We start from the raw sequence: 22219 nt of genomic DNA on the forward strand, positions 1-22219 counted from the left end.
CCACATCTTGCTCTTGTTTAATAAGTTCATCATAGACTCCTGATGATTTAAAATCTTGATATGAAGATATAAAGTGCGGTTCAGTTCTCATGTATGGTGCATCTATAACTCCTTCATCCTTTGTCATTTCTAATTTTACTCCCATATAAAATTTAAGTGGTTTCATTTCCTTTAGTGTTTTTTCAATCAACGTTTGAACAGCAGGTTTAACTATTTCTACAGCATCAACTATAGACTCTGGTTCAGGAGGTTTGAAGTTAAAGACTCTTATTTTAATATGTCCTTTGAATGCTCCATCAGAGTTTTTAGTTGTGATAAAATTTGATAAATGTAGATTTGTTTTAAGATGTATTTTGAAGCCTTTCTTGAGGATATTTTTATTACATGTAGAACAGTGTTTTGTTTCAGGTGGAAGAGGGGAAAGTTTGTTAAAAATGTTGTATGTATGTTTTGCGGTGAGAATATGTTGTTTATAATATTTTACTTCCTTCTCGCAAGTATCACAATAAACCATATTTATAGCGTGAGAAAATGTGGTGTTTTATATATATCACTGTACTTAAAGTAAAACACTTTTGAGCTTTACAGCTCCTTTTTATATATCGCTGTACTTAAACTAAAACACTTTTTCACTCAGAATCATCTGAGCCATAACTATCACATGAATACTCAGAATCATACTCAGAGTCATCAATAAAGCTACTCTCATAACTATCATCTGAGTTCAATGAAGTACTTTTAGGTGGCGGTTGTGGCTGTGGATAACAAATTAGTTTGTCATCTTTAAGCTTGAACGTCTCTTTTTCAATTGTTTTAAGAACTTCAGTCTTGACTATGTGATTCAAACTCACTGATGATTCGACATTATTAACAATTTTTTGAAGATACAAAAGCCATACAACACTATGTCCAATTGAACTTGAAAGGCCCTTTTTTATTTCTTTAACCACAGCTTTCTTAACGCTATATGTTGTCGTTGGATTAAACAAAGGAAGAAGGTCTTCATCCGATATATTGTTAATCTGGTTTACAACACTTGTTGTGATCATTTTTTCATTACAAGGAGTACAAACACATTCTGACAATTTATTGACCTTTATCTTTGTCATGATAAAATCTTCCAAGGAAATAGTAAAATCTTCACTGCTGTAATGACTCATATTTAATTATCAGAAAAAAATATTCCCATCAATATCTATATATTTTCTTTCATTAGAACTAATAACCACAATATTTTTTACATTAAATGTTATTTTCAAATAATCTCTAATAATCAGGGTACGGAATGATAGTTCACCACTAATATTCATATTATTAATTTCACCCACATCTTTGGGTTTATTAAAGAATATACAAATGTTTCCTCTAGAATCGTTGATGGTCTTATCATTCATTTTCAAAACTTCTTTATCAATGATCTTTTCAAGCTTTGAGTAAATTGCCAGTAGTAGTGGAGAAACTTTTGTCAAATTTACTTTAATAGAGTTATTAATTAACATAGCTTGTCCTGTAAATTTAATAAAAGGACACATGTTATTCTCCATTATGGGTTTAATCCAAAAATTTCCATATTTATCTTTGTTCAATTTTACATCTTTGACATATTTTTCTATATCTTCCACCGAAGTAGAGATTGATTGAAATTTGTCTTTTGTGTTTTGAAACATTGTATTTATTAGATAATAAACTTGCGTTTAGTTTAAGTAAAAATTTACTATATAAATATGATAGAAGGATATTTAGAATTTCCAGACTCACCATACGATAAATTAGAGAATTGTCCGGCTTGTGATAGAAGAGGGCTTAATAATGAGGATTCATATAAACAATGTATTTTCTGTGATTTAATTTTAATTGATGATAAAAAAATATATAGAAAAATATATAACTCTTTTAAATTAGAACCAAAAATGAATTACTTTACAAGATTAATAAGAGAGATGAATGTTAAGTATTGTGATGATAATACACCATTTCTTTCAAGGGAAGAGACTATTTGTATTGAGGAAATGTATAAGGGTTTAATGATATTTATTATTCAAAATAATTTTAATGGAAATGTTAATACAAGATACTATATAAATAAAATAATGGATTATTTTAAAATTAAACCTGAACTCAGGATAAAATATAGAGTTTCTAAAATAGCTCAAAAAAAGTTAGATGACTTGTTTTTCAAATATATAAATGAATGATTTTTTACCTGTTTGGGAAAATAAGATAAAATTTAATAATCATAAGAATATTCCAAATTCATTGAGATGTCTAATAGTTGGTTCAAGTGGATGTGGAAAAACCTGTTTACTTTTAAAGATGCTCCTTCGTCCTAATTTTTTAGATTATGATAATTTAATAATTTTTACAAAGTCAAGTTTTCAACCCGAGTATCAACTACTCTCACATGGTTTTAATGCAGGTCTTAAAAAGGAAGACATTATCGGTTTATTTAAACTTCAAAACAAACTAAATGATTATAATATTGAAGATATAATACAATTATTTTGTGATACACAGAAATCAAAATCGAAACCAAAACCCATTACTTGTATTCTTAGTGATAATACGGATGATATACCTTCACCTCAAGATTTAGATAAATCAAAAAAGAACCTCGTTATCTTTGATGATTGTGTTAATGAGAGAAACCAAACAGTAATGGATAGCTACTATACAAGAGGGAGACATTCTTCTTGTAATTGTATTTATCTTAGTCAGTCATATTTTCAACTCCCTCGACGCTCAATAAGAAACAATGCTAATACTTTTATTTTATTTAAGTTAAATTCAATAGATATAAATAATTTTTGGAGAGATAATTGTTCTACATTATGTAGTAAGAAGGAATTTGAAAATTCTATGAAACACACGATTGGAAAATATAAATATATTGTTGTGAAACAAGATGAGATACTAAATGATATTTTTCAATAAATAAATACAGAAAATGAATACCGACGAAAGAGCAAGAAAGTTTAAAGAACATCAAGAGTTGGTTTCAAAAGTTGTTAAACAACAGGAAGAGATAAAGAAGAAACGGAGACAGAAACTAACTGGTGAAGAAGCCTTTGAAAGAAAACAAGAGAAATTCTTTAAACCACTTTTGAAAACTCAACACTCACCTACAGTTCCCACAGTAGAATTTACTCCAAAAAAACTTCAAATGATCAAAGATTTTAGTCAAATGACAGAGCAAGAACTTGGAGAATTAGAATATGATGATGAAGGATTATTTCGGAAACTTGAGGAGGTAAATCAACCCCCTAATTATGTTGTGGAAGCTCTTCAAAACAATGAATATTCGGTGAATTCAAAAACCAGAGCAGGTCTCATTCCAACAGAAGAACCAGCACAGTTTTATCTTGTGAAAGAAAAGGTATTGATATTTAATGATAAATTGGTATTCTTAAGTTCTACTCAACCAAATGTTGAATTAACTCCAAGATTAATGTTTCTTCTAACAAACTCTGGATTAAATGGTTCAAAATATTTTGAGGAACCACTTGATATGGAAAGAGAGGAAGATAGGGTATATATTGATTTACTAAACTCACTTGATTATAGAGTTTCTGTTGCTGGTAAAAGTAAGAAGAATGAGAAGGAGAAACATATTATTGATGCTTTAAGAAAGCTTGGTTCAGGTGTTAGTTTTCTTCCAAATGACCCATCACAATTAGTTAATAGACTATTATTGTTGTTAGGTAGTAAGAAGGCTGGAAACAACAATTGTTTTAATGAAACCTCAGCCATTTTAGATCAGTTGATGAATATGAAAATAATTAATAAATGTCAATACAAAGATATTTTATTAGACATTAAATAAGATGAGAAGCACAATTCTTAGTTTTGATTTTACAACGAGTGATTACACAGCATCATTCCCTTACCCACTACAACTTGACCACACAAAAGAATATGAGGCATCTTTATTGTCGATGGAAACTTATAATACCTTGTTTAATATCACAGAGAAAAACAACAAGTTTAGTTATAATCCAGGAAGTGGATATAAAACTATAACCGTTTCACCCGGAGCTTACGAGATTTCTCAAATATCTTCAGAAGTCTCCCGCCTTATGAAAGAAAAAGGTGATGAACCAAAGAATATGGTAATAACTATTCAAAAACACACTTCAAAATCAACTATTAAACTAAAAAATAATTATAAAGTTGATTTCACGATTGAAAATTCGTTCAAAGAGCTATTGGGTTTCTCTTCAAAAAAGATTGAAACTAACGGGACGTTTTACAGTGATAATGTCATTCAAATATCCTCCGGTATAAATTCAGTATTAATTCATTGTGATTTGATTGATGGTGCTTTTAACGATGGAATAAGAACAAATACAATATTTTCATTCAGTGCATACTCAACCCCGATTGGTTATAAATTTAATATGGAACCAAAAAATCTTGTCTATTTACCTGTGTCAGGAAAAACCATATACAGAGTAAATTTTAGGATAACCGACCAAGATAATCGTATGATATCCTTTAATGATGAAATTATATCCATCAGAATTCACCTACGTGAAGTTTTTCAATAAATAAATAATGGTTATTGTGAGGAAACACGAGTTGGGAAAATATAAAATAATTACAGGGGATGGGATGTTCCTTTCACCATACTATACAAGGTATGTGGGTAGAGGATACTATAAACCAAAGAGACAACGGGGTGTGGGACATCAATTTAGAAATAAAGGAGATGGGATAATTGATACTCTAATGGGTATTGGTTCAACCATTCTTAAACATAAAGACCTAATTGGTTCAACTGCTTCTCTCATGGGAAATGTAGCGGGTGCTGTAAAGAGTATAAAAGATGCTCAAAAGGAGTCCCATAAATTACAAGCAATCAAAGAAATTAAAAAAGGTAAAACTCAACTATCTTCACAAGAACGACAAAAAATCATTAAAATACTTGGATCAGGGTTTCAACAATTTTAATGCTATATAAATACAAGTATGGAAGCGATTGATAGTATCTATGATTTGGATGATACAATTATCATTTCAAACTCCACTAAAAAGGAAGACTATTTTAAGGTAAATGCTATTACAGGAACCGACTGGAATTCAAATGGAACAAAAAGTTTTGAAATAAATAATCAACAAACTTACTTGAATATAGCTGATAGTTTCTTGCTGTGTAAATTTAAATTCACAAAGGCTGCGAATAACACTAATGCTACACTCGTAAATGATTTCTTCTGGAAAATGTTTGATAGTGTCCGACTGTATATTGGAACACAAGAGGTTGAAGCGGTTGATTATGTCGCTGCTACATCTGAAATGATGAAATTCACACTATATTCGTTTAGTGATAGAATGGGTAAGGGAGCTGTTGAAGGTTTTATTCCTGATATGTCAACGGGTACAAACGCAGACCCTGGTTATAGTCAAAGGAAGGCAATGTATAATGATGACACAAAACCAGAGAATAGTTTTACCGTAGCAGTACCTCTGAAAGGTATATTTGGATTTTGTGATGATGACAAAGTTTTGTATGGTCTTAAAATTAGATTTCAACTACAAAGGAATGATAATGTAAATAGGTTGCTTTTTGGGGATGAAAATGCTTTTGGAGACAACAATAAATTTGTTATTAATGATTTGTGTTGGTATATCAGTGAATATACTCCTAATCTTAAAACGGAAGAGATGTTAAATAGAAGACTTAACTCAAAGAAACCGCTAAATGTATCATACCTTAAAAGAAGATGTCAACACGTTAAACTGGAACACACTACCTACACTTGGAATTTGGGTGTTCTTCAAGGAAAGCCACGATACCTCTGGCTCATTTTTTAAAAACCAGATGGAGAGGACGGTACTAATAAGAATAATGCGTTGAGTGATAATGCTAAGGTGAAACAACTTCGGGTTTCACTTGATGGTACATTTTATCCACGAGATAGATTGGAAATTGATTGGGAAAAAAATGATTTTGGGGAAGCCTACAAGTCTTACCAAAAGGTGTGTGAAAGCAACGGTAATAATGATCCTATTTTGGATATGGTTGCATTTAAAAAACTTTATACAATCTATACAATTGACCTGAGTTCTCAAAAAGAAACTATAAAGTCTAATAGAGTGGATACTTCTCAATACATTGAAAGAGGAGAGAATGAAGAAGTTGACGCTTATTGTTTACTTTTGGAGGAAACAGAATTACAGATTAATACAGATAATGGTGTTATGATTAATATCACATAGGTTTTTTCTCATAAATAAATGGTAGGGGTATATGTTAATCAAATCAATCTTAATAAATTAACATCTTGTATTCAAAATCAAAAGCCTTGTATTATTAATGTTAATACAATTCAAAGAAAAGGAGCAGTAAGAATTGATGTTTTACTCACAAGAGAGCAGGTGAAAACACTAAATGATGCTGGTTCACTTAAAATTAAAATGACAAAACCCATGTTGAAGAAATATTCAACACGGGAAACGAGTGGAGGATTTCTCCCGTTTCTAATTCCTTTACTTGCTGGTTTAAGTGCGGCGGGAGCATTGACTGGTGGTATTTCAACAGCGGTAAAAACTGCTAACGAAAGGAAGGCACAACTAAAAGCTCAAAAAGAATTGGAAAGACATAACAAGGAGTTGGAGAAACAAATTAGTGGAAGTGGTGTAATTGTGGATTTTACTCACCCACTGCCTGATAAAGTTAGATTGTTGGTTGGAGAAATGCTTTCCTCTATCGCTCAAGCGGGTGTTAAACTAACTAAACGGGGTAATGGATTGTATCTTTCTCATAAATAAATGGATGAATGGTTTAAACAATTTGGAAAGAATACAACGTCAAATATAGAACTAGCTAAGTATTGTAAAACACTAAAAATTGATAATGTGGTTATTTGTATGAGAGATGAATTAATACATATAAATAAGAATACAAAGAATATTATTATGAATTTAGACACACAGAATGGTACTCATTGGGTTTGTATTCATAATGGTCAGGATAAATATTATTTTGATAGTTATGGTATTCCACCACCTGTTGAAGTAATACAATTCTTACAGAATGGTGTTTATCAAACATTCCAAGTTCAAGAAATTAATTCTAAATGTTGTGGTCAATTATGTTTATATGTATTATTTCAACTCAACAATAATGGAAATTTTTATGATATCATTTTTTATCTAATATAAATGACCTATGTTGGAAAAGATGGTTCTATCTTTGGAAAATCCTCTCAGGATATTGATTTATCAAATTATTATACAAAGGCACAGGCTGAACGACAAAAATATAGTATAAGTAAAAATATTAATATGAAGAATACTTATAAATTAATCAATTATCCAAACCCTACAGATGCGAATGACTTGATTAGATTCAGTGATTTATCACAATATATATCTTTAAAGAAAACAGCACGTTTTGTGAAACAAGTAAAATTTACAACCACAACACCTGGTTATACTGACCATACACCTTTCCTCATTGAATTTAACTACCTGCTTACAATTGAATTTTATAAAGAAGGACATATGGTTAACATGCGAATTAATAAATGGGGATATGAAATGCCTGATTTAGGGTATAATTGGTTTTTTTCAATAAACTTAGAAGACCTACATGATTTTAATCAGTCCCGTAAAGAAGAATATTATCCACTTGGTGAGGATAAGGATCTATGTGGAAGTACAATTATCAAACAACAAATACATGATTTTAAGAAAAGAAAAATATATGGTAGTATAGCGATGGTTAACATGACAAAGAAGGAAGGTAATGAGATAAGGATAGAAAGCCGAGGAATACAAACCGATTTGGTAGTGGGAAGATGGGGTGGTATTACCTGTCATAATATTAATCTCACATATATTTCTGATACATAAATGGCAGGAAGAAGCCTACAAGAGAATTATAATTTTTGTATTCAGGGATACCTTCAAGAAAAGGGTGCTCGGTTTTACATACCGTACGAATTGGAACATACACATGGAAATTTTGCCATTAAAAACTGGCCTTATACTGATATTGCTAAACCCACAAATAGAGACTTGTTAAAAATATTAAATAAAAATGAACTTCTCAAAGTTATGAAATATAAAACTCTTTTAGAAATTATCAACAAATCTTATTGGTACCCTATTATGAGAAAAATAATTATAGATACAAGAATATCTCAAAATCCAGATGAGTATATGTATAATATTCTTTGGGGCTCAAACTCAAGGGTTGCAAGGGCTGACGAAGGAATTGAAGAAGAGAAGGAGGAAGGAGTTGAAGAAGAGAAGGAGGAAAGAGAGAAAAAGGAGGAGGAGGAGAGGGAGAAAAAGGAGAGGGTGAAAAGGGAGGAAAGGGAGAAAAAGGAGAGGGAGGAAAGGAAGAAGGAGGAGAAGGAGAAAAAGGAGAAGGAGGAGAAGGAGAAAAAGGATAAGGAGGAGAAGGAGGAGAGGGAGGAAAGAGAGAGGGAAATCAGTGAGATTCGTAAAAGATTAAATGTATTACAACAAATAAATCAATCTCAACGCATGATAAGTGTCAAGAGGAAAATAAAGAAAGAATGACTCTTGTGAAGAAATTGGTTTTAAAAACGGATGAGATGAGTTCAATTTCAGGGAGGAGATCTAAACGAGAAAGTGGTGAAGAAGAAGAAGAAAAAGATTAAGTGGTATTGACTTTAGTTAGTTTTATTTGTAAATAAATGGAGGAGAAAGTGAAGACATTTCTAAGGATTCTTTATGTTTTAAAAATAAAGATTGAAATGTATATGTTGAAAACCAAAAAGGTTTTGATACTCTGTCGGGATTTTTCTGATAAATAAATATGAGTTATTGTCTCAAGTGTAAAAAGAAAACTAAATCTAAAAATATCTCTTATGTTAAAGCTAAAAATAATAGAGTTTATCAAAAAGGAATATGTCAAGTGTGTGGCTCTAAAAAGTGTCAATTCATCTCTCCTAAAAGTGGAGGAGACATACAAAAGTTTCTGTCAGGAAGTAAATTTACAACAACTGGAATTCCAGGGGAACTACATCTACCTGGATATTCTTTCTGTGGTCCTGGAACAAACTTGGATAAAAGATTAGATGAGGCTGACAATCCTAAACCTTGGTCCAAACCGATAAATAGGGTTGATGAAGTGTGTATGAAGCATGATATTGCTTATGGGAATACCACTACATTGGATGAAAAACGTGAAGAAGACAGAGAAATGTTGTATAATTTGTCCTTGATACGAAATCCTACATTGAGAGAGAAAGTTGATCGGTTTATTGTAAAAAAAATGATAAGTGTCAAATTGAAACTTGGTCTTGGTTATTCCTCAAAAAACTATTAAGCTCTAATGATGTCATCAAGACTGAGGAGCTTTTGGTTAATGAATTACACAAACCTATAATCACAAAGTTTAAAAGAAGGAAAGTTTATTCAAAAGACACAGACCACATCTGGTCCGCTGATTTAATTGAATTGAATAATGATAAGGGATACAGGTATGCTTTAGCCGTAATTGATTTGAGGAGTAGATTTGCTTGGGTTGTTCCTTTGAAAAACAAGAGAGGTTATACTCTGATGTTAGCCTTCCAACAGATATTTAATAAAAGTAAAAGAAAACCAAAGAAGTTATGGACTGACGAGGGAACAGAGTTCTACAACAAAATATTCATGAAATTTCTTAAGGGGGAGGGTATTAAATTATACAGTACCTTTAATGAAGGAAAGGCAGTTGTTATTGAGCGTTTTAATCGTACTTTAAAAGAAAAATTATATAAAAAATTCACACAACTCGGTTCTCAAAAATGGGTGTATTTAATTCAGGATATTGTTGATAATTACAATAATACAGTTCATTCATCAACAAAATCAAAACCATCAGAAACATTTACAAAATTAAAATATGAAATGGAGATTAATTTGAAAAAACCCAAGTTCAAAGTTGGTGATATGGTAAGAATATACAAATGGAAAAGCCATTTTGAAAAAGGTTATACACAAAAATGGACTCGTGAATTATTTAAAATCATTGATGTAATGGATACAGTTCCTTGGACTTACAAATTAAATGATATGAATGGGGAAGAAATCTTGGGTTCATTTTACTCACAAGAATTACAAAAAACAAAACTGATAAGCCATTAAACAACAACCATCCATATATTAGTGATAAGATAATGGGGTTAGGGATTTTAAGGGCTACCGCCGCCTTTTTTATTAATATATAAATGATAGAACCAAGTATCAACCAGACTAAAGAGTGGAGGTGTAATCAACCTTGGTATATAAATGGAAAACATAATGAATGTGAAAAATATCAAATAGGTATAATTGAAAAGGCAACTGGTAAAAAAGTTCACAAAACAAATAAGAGAATTAATTTAAATACTGGTGAGTTGGGTAAAAAAAGATGGAAATATTTTTGAGTGGACGGAAAACTTTAATGGTTGTCAGGAAAATATATACTTTAATTTAAAAATGGTATGTGGCACTGGAGGCACCCAAACAAGAACATTGAGGGAGGTTTATCATTTTATTTTAACTCAGTTAAAATATCTTGAAAAAGAACCAAACTCAAACATATACTTTGTCAATATATTAGACGGTGAAGAGAGTTGTAGGAGAATTAAATTATTTCCCACACATAAACAAATATTTGTCGGGTCGATGTTTGAGTGGGTTATATTCACCAGATGATATTAAGAGTAAAAGGTCCATAAGGTCAGAAGGATCACAGGTGTTTAAGTGGTCTAATGAATAAGGCTAGCATGTCAAAAGGTGAGAAGGTTCGTAAAGAACAAGGTGAGAGAAATAGAGGTGTTTTGGGTTAATGAGGAGAGAGGAAAATTAACATGTAAGTCAATGGGAATTTGGAGGTGTCCCAGGATCAACATTATTACACTACTGTAGTGGTCCATGGTCTTTTTATAGACACGCTGGAGTTATTTGACCCACAACTATCACAGTAATGAGGCGTGGGATTTGGAACACCTTCCTCCCCCCGCCCCCCACTCCAAGCCATAATAATATCATTTTTGGCTCTCTCTCTAAATGGTGAAGAATCGCTTTAAAAATTATCGGATTCGGATCTTCACCAAAATCTCATCAATTTGTCCTTGACACATACCCAACCTGTCCACCAAATTTCGTCCAAATGAGTCCATAACCTTTTAGATATCATGCTCACAGACAAACAGACAGCGGTGAAAACATAACTTCCGTCCAATTTCAGTGGCGGAGGTAATTAACTTTATTATTGTTAGTTAGCTACCCGATTCAGACAAAGCATGAAAAGAGCAGAGGGTGCAAGACCACGTAGGAGGCGGTAGAAGACTAAGATACATGCTACTCGTAGACAATACGGATGGGACATGATAAGGAAATATCTCTGTTCAAACCGAATCGAAGCATGTGAGCAATTATGAAGCTTCAATTGGGAATGATGACAATGAGGATCTTTCTCCCACCATTAGCGCATAAGGCTGCCGAAGCAGTTTCTTCCATTGGCTAGAGGGGCACAATCCTGGATGGGTCACCTCTCCTACACAGAATACTCGACTGAATCACCTTTCCCAGTAAGCTGGTACTCATTTGGTCAACCTCGGAAGGATGACAGACTGAGTCGACCAACATGGTGTTGTTCTGGCATGGCTGAGGCTTCCACTTAAGATCCGAAGCCAACCACCTTAGCTATTAATATCAATTCTTTAAGGACAATTATGAAGGCCACTGCTATTGCTAAGATGATAGGAGTTGCCTTATAAGGGAACTCCAACACAGGAAACGACCATTGGGCCAATCATGCCTGAGTAACAGTTGCCAACCTATGGTTGTTTACCCGTGCACTAACCTTTTTAAATGCTGAGTGTCAAGCAAGGAAGCAGCACGTACCATTGTTTAAATATTTAGTACAACTCCGCCGGGGTTTCAACCATCGACCTCCCAGATTCCGAGCAGACGCTCAAACCATTACACCGAGTCTGGTTAAAGGGGAAGGAACCCAAACGCAATTTTTTTTTTCTGAAAACCATTGAAAATCATTAATCACGGTTTAATTTGAAGGGTCGTTTTTTCTTTGGATTTTTTTTTGTCAATCAGAAAGTGGTGCAAAAAGCCCAAGAGTGTCGATTTTCGATTTTGCCAGTGACGTCACATTATGAACTCACCTTGATCCAAATGGCAGATTTACATAGAGAAACAGTGCCTTCCGAGCTCAGATTCCGATACTGGTTCCTCCGTCATTAGCACCTCTGAAGGTTCTCAGCATGTTGAAACTGATCAGTGGGATTGTGAAGAAACGAATGAAGACAAAATTCGTGATGGAAACGCTTTTGCGGGTATTGTAGATCCAAATAGTTGAGCCTTGTGCGAGCGAATCAGACAAAGATGGTGTTCGTGAATACCGCGGTGTCGGTAGTGCAGATGAAAACGCTGGTCGAATGTTCACTACAGATTGGTAGGTTTGTTTTTCCATCCAATTGACGGTTTATCAGGGATTTTGTATTAATTGATAACCTTAACGAAATAAGTTAGATTTGATTCCAGAAGAAATACACCATGGACATGACACGGAACTGGCTCAAAACCTCCGCCGCCCAAGCACACGGTTGATGGGGGATTGTGGAGGGTGGCGGGTAGGGAAGAGTGTGTGATAGTGGTGGGTATTGTGTGGGTGATGGTTGATGGGGGATGGTGGGGAGATGTGGGGTGGTTGGTGTACGATAACTGCCTTATCTGTCAGGCCTACGCTGTGGCGTACTCTCGCCAGTTCTTACGTGATCCCGCTCGAGTCGCAAGAGCATCTCTATAATAATATGCTTGTTCGTGTGTGTCTGTCTGTCTGTAGCAATCCTTGAATCCTTCGCACCGATTGATTGGTTGGACAGCTGACCTGACTCCACCCACAAATATAGCTTTGATGCGTATTTAAGATTCTTCACGAAGAATATAATTAATTTACGATCATTTATTACCATAACTAGGCAACTCATAATCACATATTAAAATATTACACAGGACAAACTACTGACTGTAATAAGCCATGACCTCCAGACATCCACTTCCTGTTTCCATCGAGCTTTCCGTGATGTCACCAATGGCATGAGGTAATGAATAAATATGTAATCGCGATATAACAATTTATCCTTTTGCTTTGAAGAACGGGAATAAATGGGGAGGGTGTTATGTCTGGTTGAGGACTTTGCATGACGAGGGGGTTTGAAGATAGACTTCAATGTTACAGCTGCCATGTTGGTGGTCACTGCTATGTGAAGCCAAAGCTGTCATACGGAAAGCATGCCTCAGAGCTGTCATATTCACAATTGCTTTGAACTCCAGATACGTGTTTCCTTCATTGTAAAAACTACCAAAGCAACAGTTAAAAGGATTTTGAGCTGATCGGTGTTACGGCCTTGTGAAGATTGGCCTCAGTGGTAGAGACAGTGGTCTGTTAACTTATGCACTGCCAAAATAGCTATGTGGCATTAAACCCATGTCGCTTGAAATTTGTCCGAGGTCATTATTTACTTTTAACGATGAGTATGTGTGCGGTGTGTACCTTGGTTAGAATAGGTACACCGTATCCCTGCGTGTCGTAAGAGGTGACTAAGAGGGTTGGCGTCAGGAAGGGCATCCGGCCATTAAAACATTGCCTCAAAAAGAGAACCATGACAATTACAACTACATATGGGCAGGGTACAGCCCGAAGTGGAGATCGGTTTCTGAGGTTTGGGACATGGAATGTAGGGACAATGGCAGGGAGATCAGGAGAAGTGGTGGAAGTATTGATCAGAAGAAGAGTGGACATATGTTGTGTGCAAGAGATGAGATGGAAGGGAAGTGGTGTGAGAATGGTGAAGGGTAGGCAGGGACAGAAATACAAGTTTGTGTGGCAAGGGTGCCCGGAGGGCGTGAATGGTGTTGGTGTCCTGTTTTCTGAGGAGTTTGTAGACAGTGTGGTGAGTGTAACGAGAGTGAGTGATAGGTTGATGATGGTGAAAATGATGATTGGAAAGCTCTTGGTGAACGTCATCTCGGGATATGCTCTGCAGGTTGGTCGGAGGGATGAAGAGAAGGACAAGTTCTGGTGTGCGATAGAGAAGCTGATGGAAAACGTTGTTGTGGTAGGAGGAGACCTAAATGGACATGTGGGAAGGAGTATGGACGGTTTTGAGGGAGTTCATGGGGGTTACGGATATGGTGTGAGAAATGGAGAAGGTGAAAGGATTTTGGAGTTTGCTGATGGAGCTGATTTGTTGATTTGTAATACTCAGTTCCAGAAAGGGGATAATAAGCTTGTTACATACACGTCAGGTGGGTCGACGACAACTGTTGACTACCTGATGGTGCGTAGGCGAGATAGAGGGCACCTCCGGGACACAAAGGTGATCCCGGGGGAGGAGGCTGTTTCACAGCACCACTTGGTTGTCTGCGACATAAGGGTGAAAGGTGCGAGGAGAGCTCGGTGGGTGAAGTACCAACCGAGAATGAAGGTGTGGAGGTTGAAAGAGGTGACAGTAAGGGAGGCATTAAAAAAGAGGATGACGTGGTTGAGCTTGAACGTGGTTGGATGTCAATGAAAGATAGTTTGTTGGGAGCCGTTGGTGAGGTATGTGGATGGACAAAAGGACCACCGAGGCACTCGGAAACATGGTGGTGGGATGATGAAGTTGGAAAGAGGATTGATGAGAAGAGGAAGATTTTCAAGGAGTGGCAGAAGGCGAAGGGTACGGGAGCAGAAAAAGCAGAGCATGAAAGTTATAAGGCAGCCAGGAAGGCTGCAAAGAAAGAGGTAGCAAAGGCGCAGGAGACATGTCGGAAAATGTTCGGAGAACGCTTGGATTCGGAAGAGGGTCAGAGAGCAGTATTCAGGATTGCAAAGCAGATAGCAAAAGAGAGGTGTGATTTGATGGGGGTGAGTTGCTTGAAGGATGAAGTGGGACAAATCGTTGTGTACACAGATGGAATTAAAGGAAGATGGAAAAGATATATGGAAATGCTGTTGAATGCAGAGAATGAATGGGATGGCAACATAGAGAGTAACCCAGTTTTAGGACCGGCAGAGAAGATAACTGAGAAGCAAGTTGAGGAAGCGATAAAAGCAATGAAGAGTAGAAAAGCGGGAGGGCCGACGGGAGTTGTGGGAGATATGTTGAAGGCAGCAGGAAGTTGGGGTGTGAAGAGAATGGCAGAGATCTGTAATCTGGTGGTGAAAGAAGGTCGCATTCCAGTGGATTGGGAACTGAGTACCCTCGTCCCTCTATACAAGGGGAAAGGTGACCCTCTGGAGTGTGGCTCGTACCGAGCGATAAAGTTATTGGAGCATGGAATGAAGGTATTGGAAAGGGTGTTGGAGAGGAGGATAAGGAAGAAGGTGAAGATCGACGAAATGCAGTTTGGATTTATGCCAGGAAGAGGAACGACAAATGCGCTCTTTATTGTGAGGCAGTTGCAGGAGAAGTACATGGAGAAGAGGAAGAAGTTGTTTCTTGGGCTTGTTGATCTGGAGAAAGCATTCGATAGGGTTCCACGCGAAGTATTGACGTGGGCATTGAGGAAGTTAGAAGTGGAGGAATGGTTGATCAGAGTTGTGATGGCAATGTACAAAAGAGCGCGCACAGCTGTAAGGACGAAGGACGGGAACAGTGGTGAGTTTGAGGTGAAGGTGGGAGTGCATCAGGGGTCGGTACTAAGTCCACTACTATTTGTAGCTGTGATGGAGGTGCTGGCTCAGACCCTGAAGGAGGGTTTACCATGGGAGTTGTTGTATGCAGATGATCTGGTGTTGCTTGTGGAAAGTATGGATGGACTGAAGGAAAAGATGAACAAGTGGAAGGAATGTATGGAGACAAAAGGTCTGAAGGTGAATATAGGAAAGACGAAGGTGATGGCAAGTGGTAAAGCATGTGGTGAGGTGGAAAGAACTGGGAAGTGGCCATGTGCTGTGTGCAGGAAGGGTGTCGGAGTGAACTCCATTCAATGTACAATGTGCGCTGAGTGGGTTCATCAAAAATGTGGTCTGAGAGGGTCATTAACCAGTGTGGCAGCTACATTCAAATATAAGGTGTGCACAGAGGGAGCTGCAGATGGAGGAAATGTTGAGTTGGATCTTGGAGACGGCGTGAAACTGGAAGGTGTGAAAACATTTTGCTACCTCGGAGACGTGCTGAATGGAGAAGGTGGATCAGACTCGGCAACGGTTGCTCGAGTGAGATGTGCATGGAAGAAGTTTCGGGAACTGAGTGGCGTGCTGATGAGGAGGGGAGTGTCGTTGAAGCTGAAGGGAAAGGTGTATGCTGCATGTGTGAGAAGTGTTATGATTTATGGGAGCGAGACATGGGTCATGAATGTAGAGCAGCAACGAAGGATGGAAAGGGTGGAAATGCGAATGGTTCGGTGGATGTGCAGAGTGTCGTTGAGAGAGAGGAAGACAAATGATGAATTGTGAAAGATGATGGGAATAGAGCCTGTGATTGATGCTGTGAAGAGGAACAGGTTGAGATGGTTTGGTCATGTGTTGAGGAAGGATGAAAGTGACTGGTTGAGAAGAGTGATGGAAATGAATGTAGATGGAAGTAGAGGACAACGAAAGACCGAGAAAGACTTGGCGAAAGATGGTGGAAGAAGAAATGCGGGCAAGGGGGTTAACAAGGAGAGATGCAGAAAATAGGGCAAAATGGAGAAGATTGTCATGGGAACCGCAAGGCTAACCCCTGCTCTCACAGGGATAATGGCCTTAAAATGCATGTTGTTGTTGTTGTTGTTGAGTATGTACGAATCAGGAAGAAGATAATTGGTTTTGGGTTGTTTATTGTCAGATATCCTTTCCGCATATCTCGTGGGATTGTGAGTTGGACAGGCGACCGTGACGGGCCATGAGCTGCACATGGACACACATTTTCTGCATATCTCGTGGGATTGTGAGTTGGACAGGCAGCCGTGACGGGCCATGACCTGCTCATGGACACACATCCTTTCTGCATATCTCGTGGGATTGCGAGTTGGACAGGTGACCATGACGGGCCATGACCTGCACATGGACACACGTCTTTTCTTCATATCTCATGGGATTGTGAGTTGATCAGGCGACCGTGATGGGTGGGGAGGGCTTTAATGGCTTGGAGTGGGGAGAGGATCGACATAGGTTTGAGAGGGGGAAGGTGAGGACTTGGTTGTGGAAGGTGGAGGTTGAGGACTTGCGATTTGTGAAGGGGATGGGGGATGGAGTAGGGGGCGGGGGGATGGAGTGGGGGTAGGGGGGAGGAGTTGAGGGCTTTAGGTCACATTTTGTATTCTGTGGAATTTCCACGGGGCCCTGCTCGTATATATTATTTCACAATACATGGAACAGGAACAGCATTACATCTCCCCTCATTCAGAATTCAAATCCATTTAGAGATCAAGTTTGTCCGGATGTTCGTGTGGGATGGTGAGGTTGGGTGGGGGATGTGGGGTGGTCGTGGGTATTGTAACTAGGGTGGCCGTTGATGGGGGGTTGTGGGGGGATTTGAGTCAAATCGTTCCTTCATGCTACCTGTAGACAATACGGAAGTGGCGGTCACCTTCCTGGTGTGACGTCACAGATCATTGTGAAGAGGAAGATTTCGACTTTTAATCGCAAAATTACCCACTTTATAAATCGCAAATAGGAAAAAGACATCTATTTTTTAGGGTATCAAGGGAAAGATTAGCGTCGAGGTGGTCTGAATGTTTGGGTTCCCCTTAAATATACGACTTGGATTGGAATAGGAATTTGGTATGTTGTTAACAACACACTTGTCTATCGATGCAGGATTCAGACAGGAAGTATAAAACTTGGACAAGTTAGCAGTATACAGTAGCCTACTCTTTTCAAAAGACACCATGGATTATTATTTAGCATCAACAAACAGGTATGAACAGATGGGACAACCGGTTTGAGATCATCTGTATAAGGATGCTGTACTCGACAGAGAACGAGAACGCGTTAGTAATTAGAACTCATTCCACCGGGAATCAAACCCACACTTGACAACTCAAAGGCAAACTTAACAGGTAAACCAAAAGATTACTGTTGCCTACAGAGACCAATCCATGGGTGTTCGTAAAAGGAAACATAAAAAGAGGAGAATAAAAGTTTTGCAATGCTGAACAGATATCTTTTTCATCAAGGTTTATCACCCTGAAGTACAAACGATCTACTCACCTTTATTTTGTGAAAAATGCTGCAAATTAAAAAAACAAAGCCGATCCAACGACTCTGGTCGTTTTCCCGGGTCGCTTCGCGTTTCGCATATTCTTCCTGAAGCAGGTTCAGGAGATGGCCACGAAATGTGTTGTTGTCCCCTTTTGCTTCAGCCTGGAATATTAAATAATCGCACAAACCAACCTTGATGCAGTAGTCTGTAGAGCCATCATTGGTCGGTGCAATGGGTATGTGGAGAAAAAAAAACATTTCGAATTTATCCAGGTGTGTGTGTGCAGGTACCAAGCACCTTGCTAGCACTTGCCAAGCCAGCCGTTCCTTATCAACTGCTTCATTGGAGTGCTTGCTTGATTGCCTAAGCCACTTGGCGAGCTCTCTACAAGAAACTTGGTAACTGAACATACCCCAGGTGTGATTTGTGAGGCACACACGATTTGCCCGAGACATACCTGTATAATTACTCTGCACACACGCCATGCCTCCTTACAAAAGACCGGATCTTGCAGCGACTGGTTTATGATGACTGCCGCCACCTTCCGCAGATCCACAGTGTCGGGATCTACAATAACAATGTGCAAGTACACACTTCCCCATCCATCTCAATTTCTAACCTCAAATGATGGAGTACTGATGATGGTCGCAAAGTACAACGAGCTTACCTTTAAGGGCATCCTTCAGCATGTTCTGGGTCTCCTTATCAAACGCTTGCAGGTGAACATCTTCTTTATCTTGCATCGCTCCCAGCCTTTCTGGGGAATTAAGAAATGTAATTTTAAAGGATATTCAATCATCATCATCAACAATTAACGGGATAGAAGAGTGATTTTTCAGAACTCGCCATCCTGGTGTTGGTTTGTATGCAGCCAGTGGCTGCTTCATTTTCTTGTGGCACGGCTGTGCCCCCATTACCAGTCAGATGGTACTCATTTGGTCGACCTCAGAAGGATGACACTGACAGGCCGAGTCAACCCACCTGGTGTTAATTCAAGCATGACAGGGGCTCAAACGCAGGACCCTAAGATCTCAAGCCAGCCACCTCAACTGTTAAGCCAACACCAGGCTTCCTCGACATTCTCATTCGTGTTGAAAAAATTGAGCCCATCTATTTATTACGTAAACAAACATGGCAGCATTTTGACATCCACCCCACCCCTTTTGACACCCACCCCACCCCTTTTGACACACACACACACACACACACACACACACACACACACACGTCTGTACACAGTACCCGCCCCCAACAACCTTTCCCGTGAATACGTAATAAATAGATACGTGATATGTGTTCTCGTTCAAGTCGCGAACCGTTAATGCTCACTCCAACCGGGGTTCTTCGCGGCGATGCATGAGGTGGTGTATAAGCATGAACGCTGTTTCGCTCGGTTTGAAACCGTTACAAATTCTATTCGATTTACCGAAAAGTAAGCGTCTTGATTTACAACTACGACTAGTATCATTAAAATTAATTAAATGCTAATTTTATCCCGCAAAGTTACACATCCAATAATAATTACATTCTCTTCGCATTCGCTGAACGGCTATTGACACATCTCTAGTATAAATGCGTATTGTCCATTGCATTATACACTTGTACAGCAACGATAGTTATCAGGATAAAACAACACAAACCTTGTACGGGATTCCTAAAATCAGGACGCAGCATGCAAAGCGACGCTTCACGATACACTTCTCTTCTGTACGAAAAACAACAAAAAAAAACACGCTTTCCCACTTAGATGGAGATTAAAACATTGAGTGTCTGTATGATTATTTAAAAACTAATTTCACTAAACATTACACACGGCAGTTACAAAAATATATATTCTTCTCATAACGTATAACTCAATCACGGTTGCAATCAGCCGCCAATTCAATGCTGCAGATTCGCACCGCTAAGCGCATGTCAAATTCGCAATGTTAAAGTCAACAACGTTGGTTCAAAGCTTTCTTATCTTATTTAATGTTATAATCAGTCCTTTTACCAGGAACTTATTTTAATAAAATCCTTGTGGGGCACGAGAAGGCTAATGCCAAAACGAACTGTACTCCCGCCTTCGGCCAGGGCATTATCTTCAGATATAGGGGTTGTTTAGTGACGTCAGCAGTTTGTGCGCATGCACGATCCAGCGGCCATATTGGAGTACAAACAGAGAACAAATGAACATTCATTCCTGATTGGTGCAGTAGAAAATTGGTGTTATTGTACTTTTTCAAAGGTCAAACATCGAGGTTAAAGCTTGTGCCGACCTTGGGTATGGCGATATGTTTGAGACTTTGGCAAGGGAGCGATATTATAACAAAATACAGGTTACAGGTAACACAGACCCATATTAATATATTTCTGTATACAGAGTCGAGGCTGGTGAAAGAGCGAGGAGAGTAGTACACTGAACGGATGAGAACGCAACAAGAAAAAAGGAACAGTATATAGAGAGGAGGGAAACACCAACAGCAGAGTTGAAGGCCAAGATAGAGGCAGACTTGGGCAAACAATGGGCGTGGGTCGGGATGGGGGGGGGGGGGGCAGGAGATTATGCAAGGGAATCATGCATGGCGTGGACAATATGGATACAGAAGGAAACTCTCAGGAGGGAGAACTGGAAATTTGGAAAGAGGGATTGAGATGGGAATGATAACAAACATGGAGGAGAGTTTGGTGAACAGAGCTGGGTGCCAGACCGTATCGAAGGCACGTGATATGTCAAGGGAGACAGCTCTGATTTCCTGTTTGGCATTGAGGACCTCCATCCATTGTTGAGACAGCAGAAGCAGCATGTCCAGAGTAGAATGACATGGTCTGAATCCAAATTGATGATCGGAGATCAAGCCATTGGAGAAGAGGAAGGATTTGATATCCGAAGCAATGATGGATCCCATGACTTTGCTGATAATTGGGAGCAGGCTGATTGGTCTGTAGTTGCAAGGCACAAACTGTAGGTCTGTAGGTCTGTAGTTTTGCCAACTAATGTGAAAGGCACCAACGAAACAAATCATGTTGGCAGATGGGACACCAAGCTTAACTTCCATCCATGGGTCACCGCAATCTGTGATGCAGTACACCCTGCCCAAAAAGCACCATTATAACAGTTTATAGTCGGGTCAGGAATCGAACTGCAGAGTTTTGAGTCGTAACTTATCTCAGGTAACTAGTTTGGAAAATCAACCCCAACAGGTTACAAATGGGTAAACTGTGAACACGTTCAAAAAGATCTTGTCCAGTGGGTGCACACAGGATGAATCTGACCGGCTAGTTGTGTTGCAAAAAGTTCTCAAAGGGTGAAGCCTTGAATCACCAAGGTACGCAGATGAACCCGAGTCCGCAGCTCAGGTTGCGTGAGACGTTCAATCCGGGACTGCTGTGTAGGACAATGCTTATTGGCAACAGGTGAGGAGAGAATGAAGGAACAGACGACACGTTGTCTCGATGTAGCCAGCGAGGAGATGCCTGCTTTGAAGTCGTCTCCGAGACAACCGCAGGCCAGCAGATTCAATGAGTAGAACGACTAGAAGGTAAGAACATCCAACACGTAGCGGGGCGAAGTTGGTGATTTTAAGTCAGGGGTTGGAATTGCTGAACTAGTCCTGATTTGCACACAGAAGACTTCCTAATCCCTCTTTACTGGCTGATTGGGTTTGAAAAGTGAATTCTGCCACAAGAAATGCACTACACAGTTGTTCCTTCTCTTGGTTTACATGTTGTCTCTCCTGTCTTCTGATGTAAACTGTTGGTACAGTCAAACCTGCCTTATCGACCACCTTTACAGAGCGACCACCTGTTCATAGCGGCCACTTAAATTCCCCCCGCAGAAAAAACCTGTGTTAAATAACCTGTAGGCCTACAGAACAATCACCTATCTAACCAACTAGCGGCCACTCCATTGCTTTCCTTCATAAGCTCAAACTTGTATACAGCGGTCATTGATTCCATTGTAAATCGGTAAATTCATCTATTTTTTTGTCAGGTTCTGTTACAAATGGGTAAATCTGACATTGTGATGTAACCAGTTTGGAATATGCTGTAACCTGTGGATGAAACTGAAAGTTTCCTTGTTAATGATAAATATCTCCTGTACTGTA

At 38.3% G+C, this 22219-nt stretch overlaps 1 protein-coding gene across 2 annotated transcripts in view; it reads right to left on the reverse strand.

Moving 5' to 3' along the window:
• MIF4GD (MIF4G domain containing) overlaps positions 1-19950 on the reverse strand; it is a 30769-nt gene extending 10819 nt beyond the window's left edge. The window contains exons 1-5 of one of the 2 annotated variants that reach the window (XM_068115639.2): positions 19772-19950; positions 18978-19112; positions 18799-18888; positions 18589-18698; positions 18140-18292 (exon numbers count right to left, since the gene is read on the reverse strand). In XM_068115639.2, the coding sequence (XP_067971740.2) occupies positions 18140-18292; positions 18589-18698; positions 18799-18874 (339 nt within the window). In that variant the 5' untranslated portion in view covers positions 18875-18888; positions 18978-19112; positions 19772-19950. The remainder of the gene's footprint in view (positions 1-18139; positions 18293-18588; positions 18699-18798; positions 18889-18977; positions 19113-19771) is intronic. The other variant, XM_068115638.2, reaches the window with a different exon arrangement.
• Positions 19951-22219: the final 2269 nt, after the last annotated feature.

Source organism: Myxine glutinosa, chromosome 5, assembly GCF_964187855.1.
Source record: "Myxine glutinosa chromosome 5, kmMyxGlut1.1, whole genome shotgun sequence".
NCBI lineage: Eukaryota > Metazoa > Chordata > Myxini > Myxiniformes > Myxinidae > Myxine > Myxine glutinosa.